Source organism: Capricornis sumatraensis, chromosome 4, assembly GCF_032405125.1.
Source record: "Capricornis sumatraensis isolate serow.1 chromosome 4, serow.2, whole genome shotgun sequence".
Lineage (NCBI taxonomy): Eukaryota > Metazoa > Chordata > Mammalia > Artiodactyla > Bovidae > Capricornis > Capricornis sumatraensis.
The window spans coordinates 85,557,455-85,582,191 of record NC_091072.1 but is presented as its reverse complement, the minus strand read 5'-3'; the positions used below and the strand labels follow the sequence as shown (position 1 = coordinate 85,582,191).

Genomic DNA, 24,737 nt, shown 5'->3' with positions numbered 1-24,737 from the left:
CGCTAAGAGTCGGACACGACTGAGCGACTTCACTTTCACTTTTCACTTTCATGCATTGGAGAAGGAAATGGCAACCCACTCCAGTATTCTTGCCTAGAGAATCCCAGGGACGGGGGAGCCTGGTGGGCTGCCGTCTATGGGGTCGCACAGAGTCGGACACGACTGAAGCGACTTAGCAGCAGCAGCAGCAGGAGCAGCAACAATGTTGTGATAGTTTCAGGGGAACAGCAAAGGGACTCAGACGTACATACACACATATGCATTCTCTCCCCAAACCTCCTCCTATCCAGGCTGCCAAATAACACTGAGCAGAATTCTGTGTGCTATAAAATAGGTCCTTATTGGTTGTTCATTTTAAATATAGTATTGTGTTCATGACCATCCCAAACCCCCTAACTAGGACAGTTACATTACTTATTGCTCTTTCTATCTCTAGTGCCAAGTACAACAGAAGTATATAGTAGGTACCAAAAATTTTTTTGAATGACTGAATGATTTCCATACTAACCAATGTCTCCAAGAGTATCATGTCAATACCTCGCATCAATATTCTGGCAGTATTCAACAGGTTCCCTAAACCTATCCAAGAGCCAAGAGTTCCACAAATTCTGGACATCACAGTTATCTTAGTCATTGACTCACATTGTGCCATGATTTGCTTTAAAAGTATTAGCTTCCCTTTGCTTGTAAGGGGAGGCAACTTCCTCCAGGATTCTTGCTTGGAAAATTCCATGGACAGAAGAGCCTGGTGGGCAGCAGTCCATGGGGTCACAAAGAGTCAGACACAACAGCACACGCACAAACACAAAACCTCCAGCCCAGAATTCACAGACCTCTACAATCTGGCACCAATCTACAGTGTACATTATCACTTCAATTTAAAGCCTCCTGATGCTGCCTTCATCCGTCCTACATTCTGCCACCATTTTCACCTCAGTCCCCATAAAGTGAAGTCACTCAGTCGTGTCCGACTCTTTGTGACCCCATGGACTGTAGCCTACCAGGCTCCTCCATCCACAGGATTTTCCAGGCAAGAGTACTGGAGTGGGTTGCCATTTCCTTTTCTTCAGTTCCCGTGAATCCTACCAATTCTTCAAAGCTCAGCAGAAGTCTCACGTTGTCCATGAATCAGCCTTGTCATTCTCCAGAAAAAAAATCTTATATAGATGTAACTAGTCCCACGGACAGAGGAGCCTCGTAGGCTGGAGTCCATGGGGTCACTAAGAGTCGGACACGACTGAGCGACTTCACTTTCACTTTTCACTTTCATGCATTGGAGAAGGAAATGGCAACCCACTCCAGTGTTCTTGCCTGGAGAATCCCAGGGACGGGGGACCCTGGTGGGCTACCGTCTATGGGGTCGCACAGAGTCGGACATGACTGAAGCGACTAGCAGTAGCAGCAGCAGCAGCACTAATACTTTGTGCTTTTATTCATCGCCTTTATTACCTCAAATTTTCCTTCTACAGCTGAAAAAAGAAAAGGAAAATAAAAGAACATCATATGAATGATGAAACATACCAAAATACCCAGCACAGCTGGATACGTTGCAAACAGTTTTATATAGTCTACTAAGGTGAAATAAGATAACTGTAATATAAATATAAATAAATTGGAGAATAAGTAAAAGCCAATATAAAGGAGAAGAATTTAGCCCTTCTTTAGGTATACCATTATTTTTAATATAAATCACATGATGATTTATGTATTTGTAAATAGAGGAACATTAATTTGAAAATCAGCACTGTCCAATAAAGAAGAACAAAGAATGTTCTAGAATGCAGACAGGCATATTATTTTGAGGGAGGTAAAGTCTCAGAGGCTCAGAAACCACTTTTCTTTCTCTTATTTTTATGCTCAATAAGAAATGCTTATGATTAATAATCTTGCTTTTCAGCTATCTGCAAAGGGTATCTATTCCCCAAGGAAATTAATGAATTGGCACCTGGCTTTATAATCAATATCTCTTTAGTTTGGTTAAGAGTCTATTCCCTGGAGCCCAGTCAATTTTACCTTAGTTCAATAAACACTTACTGAGCAATTATTATGTTCCAGGCCCTTTTCTAGACCGAAAAATGAGTACAAGGTCAACGATATTAAAAAGCTTCAAAGTGAAATAAATAAACAGAATAAGCAATTGGTTCAAAATAGTACAATCAGTATAAAAGTGAAGCCACATACAAAGCATTATGAAAGGACAAAGGGACAAAAACAGATTCACATGATATAAAAAAAAAAGATTTAAAGGAGGAACAAGAATTGAACTGGTAAAGCAGGACAGGGTAGAAAGACTAACCAAGGCAAAGTGGGCAGAAGGAAAAAACAAACATGAAAAACAAGATGTGACTGGTGTATAGAGTTTATAGGCATAAACCTATATTGTATAAAGAAGGAGGGAAGGTGATAACAATAACCTAAAAACTCTAGGAAAACAGATATTGATTGGATAACAAAAAACACTACAAGCTGTGATGAATAGCCTAATTTCTTTCTGTAACAAATGGGGAATCTTTGAAGCAGTGGCAGGTCCAGATGAGTATTTTAGACCAATTCTGGAGGTGGCAAAGTTCACTTTCAGTTCAGTTCAGTTCAGTCACTCAGTCGTGTCCGACTCTTTGAGACCCCATGAATCGCAGCACGCCAGGCCTCCCTGTCCAACACCATCTCCCAGAGTTCACACAGACTCACGTCCATCGAGTCCATGATGCCATCCAGCCATCTCATCCTCGGTTGTCCCCTTCTCCTCCTGCCCCCAATCTCTCCCAGCATCAGAGTCTTTTCCAATGAGTCAACACTTTGCATGTTGTGTCCAAAGTACTGGAGCTTCAGCTTTAGCATCATTCCTTCCAAAGAGATCCCAGGGTTGATCTCCTTCAGAATGGACTGGTTGGATCTCCTTGCAGTCCAAGGGACTCTCAAGAGTCTTTTCCAACACAACAGTTTAAACGCATCAATTCTTCAGTGCTCAGCCTTCTTCACAGTCCAACTCTCACATCCATACATGACCACAGGAAAAACCATAGCCTTGACTAGACAGACCTTAGTTGGCAAAGTAATGTCTCTGCTTTTGAATATGCTACCTAGGTTGGTCATAACTTTTCTTCCAAGGAGTAAGCGTCTTTTAATTTCATGGCTGCAGTCACCATCTGCAGTGATTTTGGAGCCCCCCAAAATAAAGTTTGACACTGTTTCCACTGTTTCCCCATCTATTTCCCATGAAGTGATGGGACCAGATGCCATGATCTTTGTTTCCTGAATGTTGTGCTTTAAGCCAATTTTTCGCTCTCCTCTTTCACTTTCATCAAGAGGCTTTTTAGCTCCTCTTCACTTTCTGCCATAAGGGTGGTGTCCTCTGCGTATCTGAGGTTATTGATATTTCTCCCGGCAATCTTGATTCCAGCTTTTGTTTCTTCCAGTCCAGCATTTCTCATAATGTACTCTGCATAGAAGTTAAATAAGCAGGGTGACAATATACAGTCTTGACGTACTCCTTTTCCTATTTGGAACCAGTCTGTTGTTCCATGTCCAGTTCTAGCTGTTGCTTCTGACCTGCATACAGGTTTCTCAAGAGGCACTTTTCTATATGTTTATAGAGTGCCAAACTTTAACTCAACAATTAAAATAGAAAACCTTTCTTTGCTTGAGGGTAGTGACTAAATCTCACCATGCTCAATAAGCACAATTTAAAAGTATTAGCACAGAAAATGGCAAACAGTGATAAAACTTCCTATCATGGGTGTTAACTACCAAAATAACTCTGTCATCATTATAAGATGGCATCTGGTCCCATCACTTCATGGGAAATAGATGGGGAAACAGTGGAAACAGTGTCAGATTTTATTTTTGGGGGCTCCAAAATCACTGCAGATGGTGACTGCAGCCATGAAATTAAAAGACACTCCTTGGAAGAAAAGTTATGACCAACCTAGATAGCATATTCAAAAGCAGAGACATTACTTTGCTGACTAAGGTCTGTCTAGTCAAGGCTATGGTTTTTCCTGTGGTCATGTATGGATGGGAGAGTTGAACTCTGAAGAAGGCTGAGCGCTGAAGAATTGATGCATTTGAACTGTGGTGTTGGAGAAGACTCTTGAAGGTCCCTTGGACTGCAAGGAGATCCAACCAGTCCATTCTGAAGGAGATCAACCCTGGGATCTCTTTGGAAGGAATGATGCTAAAGCTGAAGCTCCAGTACTTTGGACACCTCATGTGAAGAGTTGACTCATTGGAAAAGACTCTGATGCTGGGAGAGATTGGGGGCAGGAGGAAAAAGGGACGACCGAGGATGAGATGGCTGGATGGCATCACGGACTCAATGGACGTTAGTCTGTGTGAACTCTGGGAGATGGTGATGGACAGGGAGGCCTGGCGTGCTGTGATTCATGGGGTTGCAAAGAGTCGGTCACAACTGAGCAACTGAAATGAACTGAACTGAACTGAACTGAACTGATATCAGATACAAAAATAAAATCTTTCACAGAATTATCAGTCTTCAGGGAAATGCAAATCAAAGTCACAAGATGCCACTTCATAAACGCTGAGACGACTACCATGGAAAAAGAAAGATAATGAACATTTATTAGGATATGGAAAAACGGGAACTCTCACACACTGCATTATGGGAATGTGAAATAGAGTAGACACTGTGGAGGATAGTCTTCCAGTTCCTCCAAAGGTAAACATAGTTACCATATGACCTAGCACGTCTACTCCTAGGTATACACTTGAGAAATTGAAAATATATCTCCATCCTGCAACCTGTACACAGATATTCATAGCAGCATTATTTTTAATAGCCAAAAAGTCAAAATCAATCACATGTCCATCAACAAATGAATGGCTACCTAATATGTGATCTATCCCATTGTTATTGTTGTTTAGTCACAAAGTCCTGTCCAACCTTTTGAGATCCATGGACTGCAACCCGCCAGATTCCTCTGTCCATGGGATTTTCCAGGTGAATGGAATGGTTTACCAATTATATTTCAATAAATCTATTTTAAAAGACTGAATCTTTATTGATACTTTCAAAAACCTATTTCCCCTTTCCTCATGGAACCCAATGGTATTCTTCCCAGTATAGAATGTATGATGACACTACAGTGTTAGAAAAATATCGGTCTTCTACTGCCGAATATTCTACTGGCTAGAAAAATATCAGTCTTCTACTGGTCGATCTTCTGCTGGCAATTCTAGACAAGTTCATCTTCCAACAGTTCAGCAGAAAGCAATTTACATCTAAATAATAAGAGAATAGAAGCACTGACCCATCAGGCAAGATAACGTGATTTAGCTTTTCAACAAAAACATCTTAGAAGTTTCTCAGTCAGTTTCAACTTCTGTGTATCTTAATTTGATTGTTATGTAAAAATGATCAGTAATCACATTTTAGCTAATAAATTCTCAGAAGGTGAATGAGGGAAAAGGTGGGTAGATATCAAGTGAAAAAAACAGGCTCTAATTTATCTCATCTAATAACCATGTCGAATGGTTTACTTGGAAACAAACCGAGATCATTCTGTCATTTTCAAGACTGCACCCAAGTACAGCATTTCAGACACTTGTTGACTATGAGGGCGACTCCATTTCTTCTAAGGGATACCTGCCTACAGTAGTAGATATAATGGTCATCTGAATTAAACTGGTTCATTCCCATCCATTTTAGTTCACTGACTCCTAAGATGTTGATATCCACTTCTACCATCTTCTGCTTGACATGTTCAATTTACCTTGATCCACAGACTTAACATTCCAGGTTCCTATGGAATATTGTTCTTTACAGCATCAGACTTTACTTTCACCACCAGGAACATCCACAGCTGAGCATCATTTCCATGTTGGCCCAAACACTTCATTTTTTATGGAGCTGTTACTATTAATAATGGTCCTTCTCCAATTACATATTGGACACATTCTGACCTGGAGGGCTCGGCTTTTCATATTGTCGATGGAGTTCTTCAGGCAAAAATACTTAAGCCAGTTGCCATTTCCTTCTTCAGCAGACCATGTTTTGTCAGAACTCTTCCCTATAATCCAGCTGTTTTAGGCATCCATGCATGGCATGGATCATAGTTTTCCTGAGTTACACAAGCCTCTTGGCCATCATAAGACTGAAATCTCAAAAACAACAGAATAATCAAGGTTCGTTTCCAGGGCAAACCATGCAACATTACAGTAATTCAAGTCTATACCCCAAGCACTGATACTGATGAAGCTGAAGCTGACAAGTTGTATGATGATCTAAAACACCTTCTCAGTTCAGTTCAGTTCAGTCGCTCAGTCGTGTCTGACACTTTGCGACCCCATGAATCACAGCAAGCCAGATCTCCCTGTCCATCACCAACTCCCGGAGTTCACTCAGACTCACGTCCATCGAGTCCGTGATGCCATCCAGCCATCTCATCCTCTGTTGTCCCCTTTTCCTCCTGCCCCCAATCTCTTCCAGCATCAGAGTCTTTTCCAATGAGTCAACTCTTCACATGAGGTGGCCAAAGTACTGGAGTTTCAGCTTTAGCATCATTCCTTCCAAAGAGATCCCAGGGCTGATCTCCTTCAGAATGGACTGGTTGGATCTCCTTGCAGTCCAAGGGACTCTCAAGAGTCTTCTCTAAAACCACAGTTCAAATGAATCAATTCTTTGGAGCTCAGCTTTCTTCACAGACCAACTCTCCCATCCATACATGACCACTGGAAAAACCATAGCCTTGACTAGATGGACCTTTGTTGGCAAAGTAATGTCTCTGCTTTTCAATATGTTATCTAGATTGGTCATAACTTTCCTTCCAAGGAGTAAGCGTCTTTTAATTTCATGGCTGCAGTCACCATCTGCAGTGATTTTGGAGCCCCCCCAAAATAAAGTCAGACATGGTTTCCACTGTTTCCCCATCTATTTCCCATGAAGTGATGGGACCAGATGCCATGATCTTCATTTCCTGAATGTTGAGTTTTAAACCAACTTTTTCACTCTTCTCTTTCACTTTCATCAAGAGGCTTTTTAGTTCCTCTTCACTTTCTGCAATAAGGGTGGTATCATCTGCATATCTGAAGTTATTGATATTTCTCCCACCAATCTTGATTCCAGCTTCTGCTTCTTCCAGCCCAGCATTTCTCATGATGTACTCTGCATAGAAGTTAAATAAGCAGGGTGACAATATACAGTCTTGACGTACTCCTTTTCCTATTTGGAACCAGTCTGTTGTTCCATGTCCAGTTCTAGCTGTTGCTTCCTGACCTGCATATAGGTTTCTCAAGAGGCAGGTCAGGTGGTCTGGTATTCCCATCTCTTTCAGGATTTTGACAGTTTATTGTGATCCACATAGTCAACACCTTCTAGAACTAAGAAAAAGATGTCCTTTCCATCATAGGGGATTGGAATGCAAAAGTATGAAGTCAAGAGATACCCAAAATAATAAGCAACTTTTGCCATAGACTACAAATGAAGCAGTGAAAAGGACAAGAGAGCTTTGTCAAGAGAACATGTTGGTCACAATGAACAGCCTTTTCCAACAAACCAAGAGATGACTCTATACATGGATATCACCATGTATGTCCATGTGTAGAGTCTATACCAAATGGGACTCTGCACATGGACTTTGATTTTGGATGGTCAATACCAAAATCAGATTGATTATGTTCTTTGCAAGCCAAAGAAGGAAAAGCTCTATTCAGTCTGCAAAAACAAGACCTGGAGCTGACTGTGCTTCAAATCATCAGCTCCTTACTGCAAAATTCAGGCTCAAGTTAAAGAAAATAGGGAAAACCACTGGGCCATTCACGTATGACCTAAATCAAATTCCTTATGATTATACAGTAGAGGTGACAAATAGATTCAGGGGATTAGATCTGGGAGATAAATTTTGCAGAACGAGGAACAGAGGTTCGAAATATTGCACAGGAGGCAGTGAAAAAAGCCATCCCAAATAAAGAAAAAGAATTGCAAGAAGGCAAAGAGGATGTCTAAGGAAGCTATACATATAAGTTGAGGAACAAATATAAGCAAAAGGCAAGGGAGAAAGGGAAAGATATATCCAACTGAAGGTAGAGGTCTAGAGAATAGCAAAGAAAGATAAGAAGGCCTTTTTAATTGAACAATGGAAAAAAAAAAAGAGGAAAACAAAAAAATTGGTAAGACTAGATAGAGGTCTTTTCAAGAAAACTGAAGCTATCAAATGAACGTTTCATGTAGGATGGGCATGAAAAAGGACAGAAATGCTAATGACCTAACAGAAGCAGAAGAGATTAAGAAGAAGAAGCAAGAATTCACAGAAGAACTATACAAAAAAAGTTCTCAATGATCTGGATAACCACAATGGTGTGGTCACTCATCTAGAGCCAAACACCTTGGAGTATAAATTCAAGAGGTGTTAGGAAGCATTATTAAAAACAAAGCTAATGGAGGTGATAGAATTTCAGTTGAGCTATTTCAAATCCTAAAAGATGATGCTCTTAAAGTGCTGTACTCAATAGGCCAACAAATTTGGGAAAACTCAGCAATGGCCACAGGACTGAAAGAGGCCAATTTTCATTCCAATTCCAAGAAGCGCAATGCCAAAGGATGTTCAAACTACTGAAAAACTGCACTCATTTCACATGCTAGCAAGGTTATGCTCAAAATCCTTTAAGCTAGACTTCAACAGTATGTGAATGGAGAATTTCCAGATGTACAAGCTGGGTTTCAAAGAGGCAGAGGAACCAGAGATCAAATTGGCAACATTAGTTGGATGATGGAGAATGCAAGAGAGTTCCAGAAAAACACCTACTTCTGCTTCATTGAGTAAGCCAAAACCTTTCACCATATGCATCACAACAAACTAGAAAATTCTTAAAGAGACATAAGTACCAGACCACCTGACCTATCTCCTGAGAAACCTGGATGTGGATCAAGAAGTAACAGAACCAGACATGGAACAACAGACTGGTCTGAAATTGGAAAAGGAGTATGACAAGGTTATATAGTCACCCTGCTTATTTAAGTTTTATGCAGAGCACATCATGTGCAATGCACTGGATTTCACTGGATTTGGCTAGATGAAATATGAGCTGGAATCAAGATTGCTGGGAGAAATATCAACAGCCTCAGATATATAGATGATACCACTCTAATAGGAGAAAGTGAAGAGGAACTCAAGAGCCTCTTGATGAAGGTGAACAAGAAGAGTGAAAACGGTGGCTTGAAACTCAACATTAAAAAAATTTCACATCATGGCATCCAGTACCATCACTTCATGACAAATAGAAAGAGAAAAAAGTGTAAGCAGTGGCATCTTTTCTTTTCTTGGGCTCCAAAACCACAGTGGACATTGACAGGAAGCTAGAAATTAAAAGACACTTGCTCCTTGGAAGGAAAGTTATGACAAGCCTAGACAGGTATTAAAAGGCAGATACATCACTTTACCGACAAAAGTCCAGGTAGTCACAGCTATGGTTTTTCCAGTAGTACTGTATGGATGTGAGAGTTGGACCATAAAGAAGGCTGAGCGCTGAAGAATTGATGCTTTCAGAATGTGGTGCTGGAGAAGATTCTTGAGAGTCCTTGGACTGCAAGGAGACCAAACCAGTCAATCCTAAAGGAAATCAGTCCTGAATATTCACCAGAAGGACTAATGCTGAAGCTGAAGCTCCAATACTTTGGCCACCTGATGCGAAGAGTCAACTGATTAGAAAAGACCCAGATACTGGGAAAGATTGAAGGCAGGAGGAGAAGGGGATGACAGAGGATGAGATGATTGGATGGCATCACCAATTTGATGGACATAAGTTTGAGCAAACTCTGGGAATTGGTGAAGGACAGGGAAGCCTGGATTGCTGCAGTTCATGGGGTTGCAAACAGTTGGACAGGACTGAGCAACTGAAATGAATTGAACTGATGCTGGTAACAACTTATCATCTCCCTCTTTCTGTTCTTCTACAGAGAAGAAAAGAAAGAGGAATTTAAGTGGCTTCTCAGCATCAGCAGGCAGAGTTAATGCTTTAAAGAAATGTGTCCTCTCTTTATTTGTTTCTGACAAACATAGGCCCTCACTGACTTCTGTGAGTTTCTTCACATAACTTTTAATAAAACTTCATCAGTCTAAGTCTTTAATGACTCCGATTTATTGTGCCACTTACATATGTAAGTTTAATTCCCTATATCCACATAGCAGTAAACCATTTTTCTTCAGCTGTTAAGAGTTAATTTCAATACTTTAAGCATGATGAAAATATGCACCAGATTCTTTCTTGTGGAATATTTTATCTCCAGCACCTATACAGAGTACAGTGAAATTTTATTAAAAATTAAACCACTGGAAGAGTTACATGAATCTGTTTTTTTGAATACCATGAAGTATATCAAATATCAAGCCCATAATATCTTAAGTTTTAACATGAGATTGTTTTACAGAAAAAGACTGAATTCTCTTTCAGATCAGAATGTAGCTTCCTAAATCCAAAAAGGGCATTAGTTATATCTGCAGTTCATAAATAGGTTGTCAATCACTGGTAAAATTCAAAAACTCCATGCATATTTATTGTTACATTCATTTTAAACAAACATTGCAAAATACCATATACAGTGTGAGAAATGTCACCGAAATGCTAAAAAATCCTGTAAATATCAATTCTTAATGATAGGTTCCTTGTCTATTATTAAAATAAATATCACCTTCTGGTCCACTTAATTTTGCTGAATACCATCACATATGAGTTAGCTGTAATGATTCAAAATACCTAGTTATGTTTTTTTTTTTCCCATCATTTCTCAATTTTTCTGCTATCCCCTAAAGTCATAATTTATTTGAAAATTAAATGTAAGAATGATTACAGACCTCCATCCATCTTTCTGAAGATAACTGAAGGCTCCATCAACAACACTTGCAAAGAACTGCCCTCCTGTGATGAAGAGCGTATTAATGGTGACTAATCGACCTCTTAAATTGGGGGGTGAGACCTCAGCAATGTACACTGGCACCGTCATAGAAGCAATGCCTGTAAAGAAAGAATGAAAAGTAAACATCAGACATCATTCAAGATTTCTGTTGTCATAGATGTTAAGACAGACTGAGACATATACACACACATGTATGGGGACTTAGTTTTCTATTTTAAACAAAGGTTTACCACATATTTAAAGATTTTGTTTATAACTAGTAACTACTGAATATAAGTAAAGACATGTTAAATACCAATCTATAAATATCATTTTTCATATTATCACTTGAAAGTCCACAAATGAAAGTAATCCTAGAGATCTCAGATAACTTTAGAAAGCATGTTTAAGTATCCTTTAAAACTTTATGAAGATTAAAAATAGGAAAATGCTCTCTAGATAGAATATAATCATTGAAATATCGTTAGTCCATATGGAAATGTAATCAGGTAACGGTGAGAATAAAAAATTATCCCCAAATACACACATTAACTATTCAAAGTTATAAAAACTACAAAACTCTTAATTTCTTTCCTAATTAGATGTCCATACATTAGATCACCTTACTCAATGGCTAGATGTACATTTCAGAAAGAGCTTGCAATGGATAATAATTTGGGAATTTACAGTCATCAAAAACAGATGATCTTAACCATAAAATAGATGATTTGGGGAAAACATGTATTTGGTTATATTGCTTTAAGTGTTTTCTATATAAAATTAATACAGTATAATCTATGGCAGCAATTCTCAACCTGCACTAGAATCACTAGTGTGGCTTTCTTTAAAAAAAAAAGGATACATTCACCTCAGCCACCCTCAGCCTATTCAGTAGAAAACTACAGAGGTGGGAGATGAGCCTGTCTTTTAAAAATCCTCCAGATGACCCTGATGTTTTAAAACACCACGTGTTTAAAAACTACAGTACTATGGCATACAACTTTAAAACAATCTCAAATTATTTCTTAAAATAAAATCTTGGTCCTGCTGGCCATAGCTAGTTCGCTTCCCAGGGGCACTTCCAGATACGTGTGGTTATTTAACCAAAATCTAACATCTAATCAATACTCACCAAAAGCATAGTGAAAGCAATTAAGCAGGATTATCTCACATAATTTAATCTCTTTATACTGTAGACAATATAAATCAATGACCAGATGACACCATAATATCAATGGGTTGCATAATAGACCCATGTAGAATTGTTTTTAATGAATTGAGCTTTGTAATGCCAAAAAATAGCCTGCTGCAGTTGAAAGTAGCAGCACTAAGAAACCTGTTGCTGTGCTTTTTGGGGACAAAGACAACTATCGGGCTACAGCCCATGAAATGGTAAAAAGCTGGACATGCCTAAGTGACTGAGCACACACACATGCTTTCTGTACAAGGGCTGAAAAGGTGCCATTTACCACCTTCTGACAACAGGAGGAATTTCTCTCTAGTTTCAGAAGTTGCAACAGTTATGCTTCTCAATAAGTGATTTGTGTTTCCTTATGGGCATTATAAATCACATAGCCATCTTTTATCTCCCGTATTATGTGGGAAGTCAGTGAGGCTCACTTCACCAAGTGTTTTGGACTTCATGGTTATTTATTTTGTGAGTTAAATTCCTTCCTGACACCACAATCATCTCCAATCTTATCTATTTTAAATAGGTTTTGCTATATATTTATTTGCTTTGTTCAAAGGTAGCATAAATAAACATATCAATAAGACTTAAATAGTACATATATCTACTTCTAGAATATATTCACTGTACTGTTGAAAACTACTGGTAAATATTTATTGAATTTGCACAGAAGTCAGAACATTAAGTCTCAGAACTATATACTCTGTAGTTTCAACCAATGTTATTTGCTTCTGGAGTATTTGTTAATATATGGCTACAGTGAAAAGAATCATATTATTTTATGAGTTCCACAACATAATAAGTATATAATAGCAGACAAAGTAAGAATAGCTATTATAATTAAATCATCACCTAAACTGCTGAAAGTTTCCATCTGACTGCTAATCAATTTAATAGCACAGACTACTCTAAATTGGCTTTCATCTAACTTAGGAAACATTTGAGAGAGAAGAGCATGAGCCTAAATAATGTGGAACCACATGAGGTTTTCTCAGGGATAAATGCAGTGTAAAGCACAATATGCACAGAGATGAGAGGCAGACAAAGCCCAAATCATGGAAGAAGTATCCTTTAATCAACAAGTGTACAATGAATACTCGATCTGAGCTGCGTACTGTGGTTAGCACAGGGGAAGAAGTGCTACAGGAGAGAGACATGCCTTCTGACTTCATGCTAAGGCTTACTGGGCAAATGTGTTAGAACAAGTTAATAGATATCAAGTGCAATGGGTCTCATCACAGGAAAACACGGGGAACAAGTGTGTGTGTTTGTGCTCAGTCATGTCCAACCCTTTGCAACCATGGACTATAGCAAGCTGGGCTCCTCTCTCCATGGAGTTTTCCAGGCAAGAATACTGGAATAGGTTGCCATTTTCTATTCCAGAAGCTCCTCCAGTTCCAGAGATCAAACCTGAGTGGAACCAGAATCCATAGCAAAGGGATTGGGCCCTGCCTGAGAAGTCAGAGAAATCTTGGATGAGGAGGTTGGTGAGTAGGGTAGAGGGTGAAGAGGGTGAAAGATACTTTAGACATCCAGACCCAGCTTAGACAAAGGCTTTGAGGCAGGAAGAGATGCATCCTGTTAATAAGCAGACTACTTTTAGAGACATAAGCAGAAACCAGCCAGAGTATACGGGACCTTAGAGGCTGTATTGTTATTTAGTCGCTAAGTCTTTTGCAACCCCATGGACTGTAGTCCGCCAGGCTCCTCTGTCAATGGGAGTTCCCAGGCAAGAATACTGGAGAGGTTTGCCATCTCTTCCCCCAGCGGAATCTTCCCAACCCAGAAATCAAACGCGAATCTCCTGCATTACCGGTGGCTTCTTTACCACTGAGCCACCTAGGAAGCAGAGACCATATTAAAGGCTTGGTACTCAAAAGCCTTTCAACAGTGTAAGGGAGGAAAAGGCATAACTGAATGCATGTTTTAAAATGATCTTTCTGGTTGGAATATGGAAAACAGATTGCAGGGAAACAAGGAGTTCAGTGGCGGAAGCAGAGATTGGGTAAAATGGAGATTCTAGAAGGATATATTCAGTGTCTAGGATGAAGGGAATGTGAATGGAACTGTGAAGGATGAGGAGAGGAAGAATTTGAGAACGATGTTCAGATGTTCAAAATAAGCAACTAAGAGCATGATGGACACTTAATATGAAGATAAGGGTATTAGAGGAGAAGCAAATTTGTATGGACGATAAGGTCAAGTTTTAGACAGGCTGAATTAGAGGTGTTCTGTGAAATAAACAAGTAAAGAACAAGTGAAACATTCTATAAGTGTGCTGGAAATACAGGTTATTTACATGTAAATGTTCCCAGCCTCCTCTTTTTGCCTACTCGAATAAGCGTCTTTGCCAAACTAACTAACCTTTCCTTCCTCTCTCATCTTCAAGGGAGAATTTGGTCTTCGCCAGCCTAGTTCTTGGGCTGTTATCATGGCAGGCAGAAAGGGATAGAGAAGAAAACATGGGCCGAACATGGTTTGCGAGAAGATCAAATGAGAAAAAGTCTGCAAGAAGCTGTGAGTCTCAGGGTCAGTATGGAAAACTGGGAGCACGTCTAACACAGGGACTAATTGAGGTTTGACTGGGGGTAGAGATGGGGGTGGATAAAAGATTTTTTGAAATATTGAATTATACCCTCCATGCTATTATATTCTTGGAGACTTGAGTAAAAAGTAGTATTACTATTTAATTACTTTTAGTTGCTGGACAGTATTTCTTTAAATGCAATGTCAAACTGAGACTGGGCCCAGTAGAGTTTGAGAGCTGCACAAATACTTGGAACTCAAAAGATGGTTCTGTATGAAAGGTACATATAACTGAAACCATGGGAATGTAAGAGATTTCCTAAAAATGGAACACAAGAAGAATGCCTAGAACTGAGTCCTGAAAAATTCCAATACTTAAAAAAAAAGAAAGTGACCAGCAAGCAATTACCTTAGCCTTGAATATTATGTTACTTTCTACAATCTTTTTATGTTACCATTTTGCATTCCATGTAAGGTCATCCTTTAAAAAGTAGGTGGGACAGGTATCATTCACTACTCCCTTAGGAAAGATAAAGAACCCCAGCCTCAGAGACAATAAGAGGTTTTCAGAAAGTCGCATAGCCAAGTTAATGTCAAAGTGGATCTCACAGACTCAGGTCCCCTAGTCTTTGTAATGTGCCACTGGAAGACTGACTGCTGTGTCTCTGTTTCAAATATGACCCTTTGGAAATATGTCAGGAACATTTTATTTTTGGCCCTACTACTTTAGCATTACTTTGCCAACAAAGGTCCGTCTTGTCAAGGCAATGGTTTTTCCAGTAGTCCTGTATGGATGTGAGAGTTGGACTATAAAGAAAGCTGAGCACCAAAGAATTGATGCTTTTGAACTGTGGTCTTTAGAGTCCCTTGGACTGCAAGGAGATCCAACTAGTCCATCCTAAAGGAAATCAGTCCTGAATATTCATTGGAAGGACTGATGTTGAAGCTGAAACTCCAATACTTTGGCCACCTGATGCGAAGAGCTGACTCATTAGAAAAGACCCTGTTGCCAGGAAAGATTGAGGGCAGGAGGAGAAGGGGCCAAGAGAGGATGAGATGGTTAGATGGCATCACTGACTCAATGGACATGAGTTTGGGTAAACTCCAGGAGCTGGTGATGGACAGGGAGGCCTGCCGTGCTGAGGTCCATGGGGTGGCAAAGAGTCGGACATGAATGAGCGACTGAACTGAACTGAACTGATCTTAGCAGGCACACATGAACTTCAAGGGGCAGGAGGGCCTGATCTCTTCTCTGCTCCTATTACCTGCTATGTGACTTACTGCCAGCAGGTGTCGTGTTAAGTAACAAAAAGGAGAACTGAATGTGAATAACTATATAATTTCAAGCTCAGTTCAGTTCAGTCGCTCAGTCGTGTTCGACTCTTTCAAGCTAGACAAGTTTCAAGTCTCCTTTTACAAAACTGCTTAATGAAGATGGAGAACTATAAGAGAACGTCAATAATCAGGAAGAGTAGTAGACTTCAGGTTCACTATACTCACAACTCTCCAATATATGTATGTTAAGCATGGGCCCTGTGAATTCACTTTGCTGTTAATAACACAACACACATGGAGACATGTTCAGTCATGTCCGACTCTGTGATCCCAAGAACTGTAGCCCATTAGGTTCCTCTGTCCACAGAATTTCCCAGGCAAGAATACTGGAGTGGGTTGCCATTTTGTTCTCCAAGGGATCTTCCCAACTGAGAGAGCAAACCCACGTCTCCTGCATCTCCTGCATTGGCAGAAATATTCTTTACCACTATGTTCTTATGAAGGACAGTCTAAGTGCTTCATGCATGCATCAGTCGCTCAGTTGTGTTCAGCTCTTTGCGACTTGTCCATGGGATTCTCCAGGCAAGAATACTGGAGTGGACTGCTGTTCCCTTCTCCAAAGTGCTTCATAAACAGATGTAATTAATAATATTTAAAGTTTAGAAGTATTCTAGAAAGAGCTTTTGATTTCTTCCCTATTTTAAAAATAAATATCTCATAAAGAAAAGACAAATTATTTATTATACACATTAAACAGACTTCCCAGGTGCCGCTAGTGGTAAAGAACCAGTCTGCCAGTGCCGAAGACATAAGAAACCCTGGTTTGATCCCTGGGTCAGGAGGATCCCCTGGAGGAGGAAATGGCAACCCACTCCAGTATTCTTGCCTGGAGAATCCCATGGACAGAGGGGCCTGGTCATTTATGGTCCTTAGATTTGCAAAGAGTCAGAGACAACTGAACTGACTGAGCACAGAAAGTCATGAGTTAAAACTAACATATAGAGTATAGTAGTACAGTGTTGTTAATAGCTTACTAGAGTAAATACAACCACAAAAACCTGTGTTGGTATTATTTTCGATTTTTTTTCTTTTTATTATTTTTTTTACTTTACAATATTGTATTGGTTTTGCCACACATCAACATGAATGTGCCACGAGTGTACACATGTTCCTAATCCCGAACCCCCTCCCACCTCCTCGCCCACCTACACCATCCCTCCGGGTCATCCCAGTGCACCAGCCCCAAGCATCCTGCACCGAACCTAGACTGGCGATTCATTTCTTACATGATAGTATACATGTTTCAATGCCATTCTCCCAAATCATCCCACCCTCTCCGTCTCCCACAGAGTCCAAAAGACTGTTTTATACATCTGTGTCTCTCTTGCTGTCTCACATACAGGGTTATCATTACCATCTTTCTAAATTCCATATATATGCATTAGTATACTGTATTGGTGTTTTTCTTTCTGGCTTACTTCACTCTGTATAATAGGCTCCAGTTTCATCCACCTCATTAGAACTGATTCAAATGTATTCTTTTTAATGGCTGAGTAACACTCCATTGTGTATATGTACCACAGCTTTCTTGTCCATTCATCTGCTGATGGACATCTAGGTTGCTTCCATGTCCCGACTATTATAAACAGTGCTGCAATGAATATTTTCGAATATTTTTGAAAGTTTTATCCCTTACAAAATAAAAAAGTCTACATCAAAGAAAACTTATTATCATGTTTAGCTTGAGGAGTCTCACCAGAAAACTGCACCTTAGCCACTGCAGTACAACCCAATTCACACATTCTAATACCGCCAAGCTGATTCACCATAAATGGCACAAAATGCTCTTGAGCTCCAAAGTTGGCTTTCAAACACTGCTGGAAGTCCTTTTAAAGCCTTGAGTCAGAAGTATAAATAATCTCATAACCAAATAGAATCAGAAAATCCTGTTGCAATGGGTAAATACCCATGAATCACAACAGCCTCTCAGCACAATAAGCCAAGCAGCAACTAATTAGCTTCCTAGAAGCACATGAAGCTAACGTTTAATAATAACGCTTGAACAAGAATGATTATGACGTCCTAATTTCATTTTGTAAATTATTGCTCTATGACCTCTAAAGAAATTTTAATAGCAAAAATTTGTCCAAACAAATGGTATCTTTCATTGTAACTGTCTCAGTTTTGCTGTTCTGCCCAGGACTGGTATGTCTGTATTCTTCTAAATATCGAGTATCTACATGTACCAGGTTATTAACACCTTAGAATTTAGTTTTAGTTTTTGTTTCTTTCCTGAATAATAAGATACGTGATACCTTGATTTTGGACTTCTGACCGCCAGAGCAGTGAGATAAAAAATTCCTATTAAGTTAAAAAAAAAAAAAAAAACTCTGCTGGGCAGCTTCAAAATGCAATAAGCCCCAAAGTGATGAAAATATATACAACACATTGTGCTTAAAATGGAAGAGCTGGGTAATGAGAAAGATTCTATCTATAAGGATAACTAGCAGAGTTTATGTTCTACAGCATTAAAAAGCTCCTAAGAAAGCATTACAAACATATCACCATCATTTCAACTCAGTTAAGTTTCTCACAGACTAAATGGCCTCTTCCTTTACACTACTTGAGAACTTTCTATTGATCTGCTCATGTCCTTTTTAACTGGTAACAGTTCAGTAGAACCTGTATCACATTACTTCTCAAAGCAGGACTACAAGCCCTTTAATGAAATGTTCATATCTCATGTTGTCATTGTCTATGTGTTAAGCACAGACCTGGGCTTATGGTCGTTCCTTAGTACTATGGGATGAATACACAAAACCATATCCTTTTAACCTTGTGTTAATAGATGCTATTCATTAGGGAAAATTTGAAAACTACATATAAGAAGTAAGGTAATTAAAAATCCTCTCTAATCATACCACCCATAGATAACCATTATTAAAATTTGGTTATAACTTGCAGTATTTTTTCCATAAGTCTTTAAAAGTAACTTTAACTCATTATATTGCAAATATTATTATTGTCCATGAAGGGGTCTCAAACTTCTTAAATAAGTTAAGCAGGTACCGTAAATATAGAAGCTGACTGAGCATAAGACATAATGTATAAAGCTGCTTACACAACTAAGGTACAAAAAATTCTTTTTGCCAAAGAAAACAGTCAAACAAAATACACTGTTATGTAGCCATATATAATAATCTTGATACTAGTTTAGTACCCTTATAGCAAAAAATCACTTTAAGTAACAGTGTAACATTTCAGCATTCAGATAAGGAGAAAAAAGAAGAAGTGCTGCTGGAAAACAGAGATGTAGCAAGGTAGGAAAAGAACAGAGAAGGAAAAAAAATTCTTTATGGGGAGAGACAGCAAATATAAAAATTATTAGATGTGTAACCAATGGCACCCCACTCCAGTACTCTTGCCTGGAAAATCCCATGGACGGAGAAGCCTGGTAGGCTGCAGTCCATGGGGTCGCTAAGAGTCAGACACGACTGAGCGACTTCACTTTCACTTTTCACTTTCATGCATTGGAGAAGGAAATGGCAACCCACTCCAGCGTTCTTGCCTGGAGAATCCCAGGGACGGGGGAGCCTGGTGGGCTGCCGTCTATGGGGTCGCATGGAGTCGGACACGACTGAAGCGACTTAGCAGCAGCAGCAGCAAGATACTTTTAGAATAGAGTTTCAAGGTTATAAGAGAAAGACAGCTGTGTCAAATGCTACAAAAGCAGAAGCAGTATGCTTTTACATCTGACAAATGGAATGCACCAAAGGTTAATAAGAAATCAATATATTTTCCTCAAGGCAGTAAATTCAGCAGACAGAAGCAAAAGTAGTGCTTTGCCTTAGCTCTATGTGACATCTAGAGGTAAATGTTCTAAGGACAACAATATGGAGCTAAAAGTCTGTGAATCACCTGAATATAGATTTTAATAGGTATAGATAAAATACTTAAGAAATATATATAGAATAAGATAAGCTCAGGGCTAGAAGTTGCTATAGAAATAGTCATGCAATCAGTAAAAAGGTCTGAGAAATAAAATAGAAGAACTATTAAAGAAAATATTAAAATAGCATAACAACAAATGAACACCCTCCAAAAACTGTTTAGGTTGTTCTTCAATATATGGTTAGACCTTACCTAAAAATCAGGAACAGAAAGCCAGGAGGAGGGAATTGGTTTAAATTGAAATACAACAGAACAGAATTAAACAGGGAAATGAGTAGGGTACAGAAGGATCACAAGAATACCAAAAATTTAATAGCAGGATATATAAATAATTATAGCAGCAAATACCATATTGGAGACAGTACATAACAAAGATGAAGATGTATGAAATTTGAACTAACGTGAAACATCAATTTGAGGTGTTCTACAAGAATGGAAAGCAGAAGTTCCAGTTCAAGATGGTGACCTAAGAAGATTCTGAACTCACTTTTTCCCAAAGACACATCAAATCTACAGCCATATGTGAAATAATTTCCTCTGGAAAAAGACTAAAAACTGGCAAAGCAACCCCTTCATATCAGGTAAATGAGAAGCAAACATCAGGCACCTCAACATTTAAGATGGGTACCTGAGAGATGAGCCCCTAGAACATCTAGCTTTGAAGACCTATAGGACTCATATCCATGTAGACCAATGGGGCTGGAATGAACTGAGGAATGGCTCTTAAAGGGCAGTGCACAAACTCATCTGCCCCAGGGCCCAGAGGAGAAACAGCACTTTGAAAAGTGACCAGACTTTATATGAAACAGACTCGCTTTCTACTTTTAAATAAAATATTGGTCTGAGGGGCAGGAGCCTTCTGGGATATTCTGTGGGTAGGCAGGCTGGTGGGTGCCATTGTCCTGCTCTCTCTCTGCCTTGCTAAACCTGGCACCATCTCCCAACCACAACTCTTTTTTATTTTCCCTTTCCCACTAGTGTCATCTTTATGCTCCAACTAATGGGTGCCATTTTGCACACTCCCATCTGCCTTGCAAAAGCCAGTGAGTACCACCTCTTTTTCTTCACCTATTTTTCTTTTCTTTTTTTATTTTCTTTTTACCTTTTCTCGCCATCTTTGTACTCCCCCTCTGCCATGCATCAGAGCTCCAATATCTTCCAGTGATACTCCTACACATACCTTCCAGGTATCTTCTACACATACCTGGAGTCTGGCTTTTACCCATGATTTGATTTTTGGAGCTACCACCCAAGGGATGCATTTGATTTCCTGAAGTCCCTGACTCTGGAGGCCAGTAGGCTTGGTCCTTGAGTACCCTTGCTATGAGAACAATTGGAAAGACAGCTCTTGGCAGACTGCCACTCCCAGATCCCTGCAGAGAAAGCAGGCTAAAATAAATCCTAGTCTTTCTTAGAAATTAGCCTATCTGCCTGTCCAGGAGCTTTGGCCTGAGGGGCTGGCTTCTGGCTTGGTGCAATTGGAAGGCCTATAGAGGAGCTATCAGTGACTAAAGGCAGGTGGGTGCAATCTTTTCAATCTCCCTCTCTCTCACTCTAGCTAACTGTTATCTTACAGAAAGGAGCTCATGCCCTTGTCCAATACCTTGATATTTGTGGCTTCAGCCATGGAACAAACACATTTATTGACACCTGGCTCTGGTGGCCAGTGTAGTTTGGCTCACAGGTCCCACAGGACTGTGATCACTAGAGAAAGAACCCTTAGACAGCTACCACCCTGGCACAGGAAAAGGCAATAGACTCAAGAATTCAATCTGTCTGTGAAAGAGGCCTATTACTGTGCCATCATAGCAGCAACATGAGAGGCAGGATTCTAATAAAAACACACATCTAAGGTCTGACGATAAACCTATCCTGAGACCTTGGAGGAAGGTTATTAACTTCACATTCTCCCTCTACAGCACTCCAGAGCACCAGAATCTGCCCTGTTTTTATGACTGGTGCCCTAGTTTCTATGGCTGTTGCCTGAGATATCCCTTGATCACCTGGCTCTAGTGGCCAGGGAGCTTATATTCCTAGGTCCAACAGGACCGAAACATCAAAAAAGACAGTGCTTAGCGGGTTACCACTTCCAGAGCACAACCGAGACAGCAGATTGAAACACACTCCAAGTCTTTCTGTGAAAGAAGACTCCTTGCTAGCTGTAGAGGTTCAGCCATAGGGGCAGGCTTCAGCCTTAGCACACAACTAGAGGCTATAGAGGTGTGCTCAGGATTACTAGAATGGGGAACAGAAGTTTTGCATCCCACTTCTGCCTCACTAAGCTCATCAGTATCTCCCAGAAAGGAGCTAGTACACTAGTCAGAAGCCCTGATATTTGTGACTGCTACCCAGGTGACACTGTCAGACTCCTATCTCAGAGAGTCCTCAGGGCTTAAACCGGCAGACCCATGTGACTATAGATTTGCATTCTTTAAAATTCATTGCCTGAGCATTTGCCTCCCAACCAACCTGAATCTAGATGCTGATTACTATTTTCCCCTTTGGGACATTAACTGGTCTTCACATCCCTCAATTACCAGGCACTACTTAAAATAAAACATGCTGCCTGGACAATCACAATGGTTTGAAAACCAATCAAGAGCTAGGGCAGAGTTGATTAGTAAGGTTCATCTCCTATACAAGGACAGTGTTCAAGACTGAGAGAGGTGGTTGTTTCATTTAATACACAGAAAACAACACAGAGACTGAATCAAAGAAAAAGAAAGAAAGAAAAGAAACCCTCTTGCCCTGTTGGTGGGAATGTAAAGTGATATAGCCACTAAGGAGAACAGTATGGAGACTCCTTAAAAAACCAGGAATAAAACAACCATATGCCCCAACAGTTCCACTACTGGGCATGCACCCTGAGGAAATCATAATTGAAAAAGACACATGTACTCCAATATTCACTGCAGCACTATTTACAATAGCTACTACATGGAAGCAACCTAGATGTCCATCAACAGATAAATAGACAAAGAAGTTGTAGTACATATATACAATGGAATATTACTCAGCAATAAAAAGGAATGTGTTTGAGTCAGTTCTAATGAAGTGAATGAACTCAGAACCTGTTATACAGAGTGAGGGTTTCCCAGGTGGTTCTGTTGGTAAAAAGCTGCCTGCCAATGCAGAAGACATAAGAAATGCCACTTTGATCCCTGGTGCAGGAAGATCCCCTGAAGGAGGGCATGGCAACCCACAGCAGTATTCTTGCCTGGAGAATCTCATGGAGAGAGAAGCCTGGTGGGCTATGGTTCATGGGGTTGCAAAGAGTCAGACATGACTAAAGTGACTTAGTATGCATGCATATACAGAGTGAAATCAGAAAGAGAAAAATAAACACCCTAAATTAATGCATATATATGGAATCTAGAAACATGATACTGGTAAACCTATTTGCAGGGCAGCAGTGAGAAACAGACATAGAGAGCAGGAGGTGCGGGGGTGGTAGGCAAAGGTGGGATGAATTGAGGAAGTAGCATGAAAACATACATTACCACATGAAGAATAGATAGCCAGGGGGGATTTCCTGTATGACACAGGGGGCTCAAACCAGTGCTGTGTGACAACCTAAGGGATGGGTGGCATGGGAAGTGGAAGGGAGGTTCAAGAGGGAAGGAACAAACATATGGTGCATTTATGTTGATGAATGGCAAGAACCAACACAATATTTGAAATCAATTATCCTCCAGTTAAAATAAATTAATAAAAATACAAAGATGCACATAATTAAAAAAACAGACAAATATGTTTTAAATGAAAGAACAACACAAAACCTCATGGAGAAAAAAATAACAACATAATGAAATTGTTCAGTTGGCCAGCCATGTCCAACGCTTTGCAACCCCATGGACTGCAGCACACCAGGCCTCTCTGTCCCTTACCATCTTCCAAAGCTTGCTGAAGTTCACATCCATTGCACTGTGATGCCATACAGCCATCTCATTCTCTGACACCCTCTTCTCCTTCTGCCTTCAATCTTTCCCAGCATTAGGGACTATTCCAATGAGTCAGCTGTTCGAATCAGATAACCAAAATACTACAGTTTCAGCTTCGGCATCACTTCTTCCAATGAGTATTCAGGATTGATTTCCCTGAAGATTGACTGGTTTGATCTCCGTCCTGTCCAACAGACTCTCAGGAGTCTTCTCCAGCACCACAGTTTGAAGGCATCAATTCTTAGGTGCTCCACCTTCTTTATGGTTCAGCTCTCACAACCACAGGTGACCACTGGAAACACCACAGCCTTGACTACACAGAACCTTGTCGGCAGAGTAGTGTCTCTGCTTTTCAACACACTGCCTAGGTTTCTCATAGCTTTCCCACCAAGGAGCAAACATCTGATTTCATGGCTGTAGTTGCCATCTGCAGGGATTTTAGAGCCCAAGAAGGAAATCTGGCACTACTTCTACTTTTCTCCTCTCTGTGTGCATGAAGTACTGGGGCCAGATGCCACGATCTGTTTTTAATGTTTAGTTTTAAGCCAGCTCTTTCACTCTCCTCCTTCACACTCTTCCAGAGACTCTTTAGTTAGTCTTTGCTTTCTCCCATGAGAGTGGTATCATCTGCATATCTGAGGTTGTTGATGTTTCTCCCACCTATCTTGATTGCAGCTTGTAATTCACCCAACCCAGCATTTCTCATGATGCACGCAGCACAGAGATTAAATGAACACAGTGACAACAGACAGCCCTGCCATATTCCTTTCTCAATTTTGTGCCAATCAATGGTTCCATCAGATCAGTTCAGTTCAGTTCAATCGCTCAACGTGTCTGACGCTTTGCAATCCCATGAATCGCAGCACGCCAGGCATCCCTGTCCATCACCATCTCCCGGAGTTCACTGAGACTCACGTCCATCGAGTCAGTGATGCCATCCACCCATCTCATCCTCTGTCGTCCCCTTCTCCTCCTGCCCCCAATCCCTCCCAGCATCAGAGTCTTTTCC

The 24,737-nt window shown here is 40.1% G+C and overlaps 1 protein-coding gene across 1 annotated transcript in view; it reads right to left on the bottom strand.

The window, feature by feature from the left end:
• Positions 1-24,737, bottom strand: part of SLC2A13 (solute carrier family 2 member 13) — a 521,409-nt gene that overhangs the window by 406,627 nt on the left and 90,045 nt on the right. Inside the window, exon 2 of the mRNA XM_068972019.1 lies at positions 10,806-10,965. Within this exon, the coding sequence (XP_068828120.1) occupies positions 10,806-10,965 (160 nt within the window). The remainder of the gene's footprint in view (positions 1-10,805; positions 10,966-24,737) is intronic.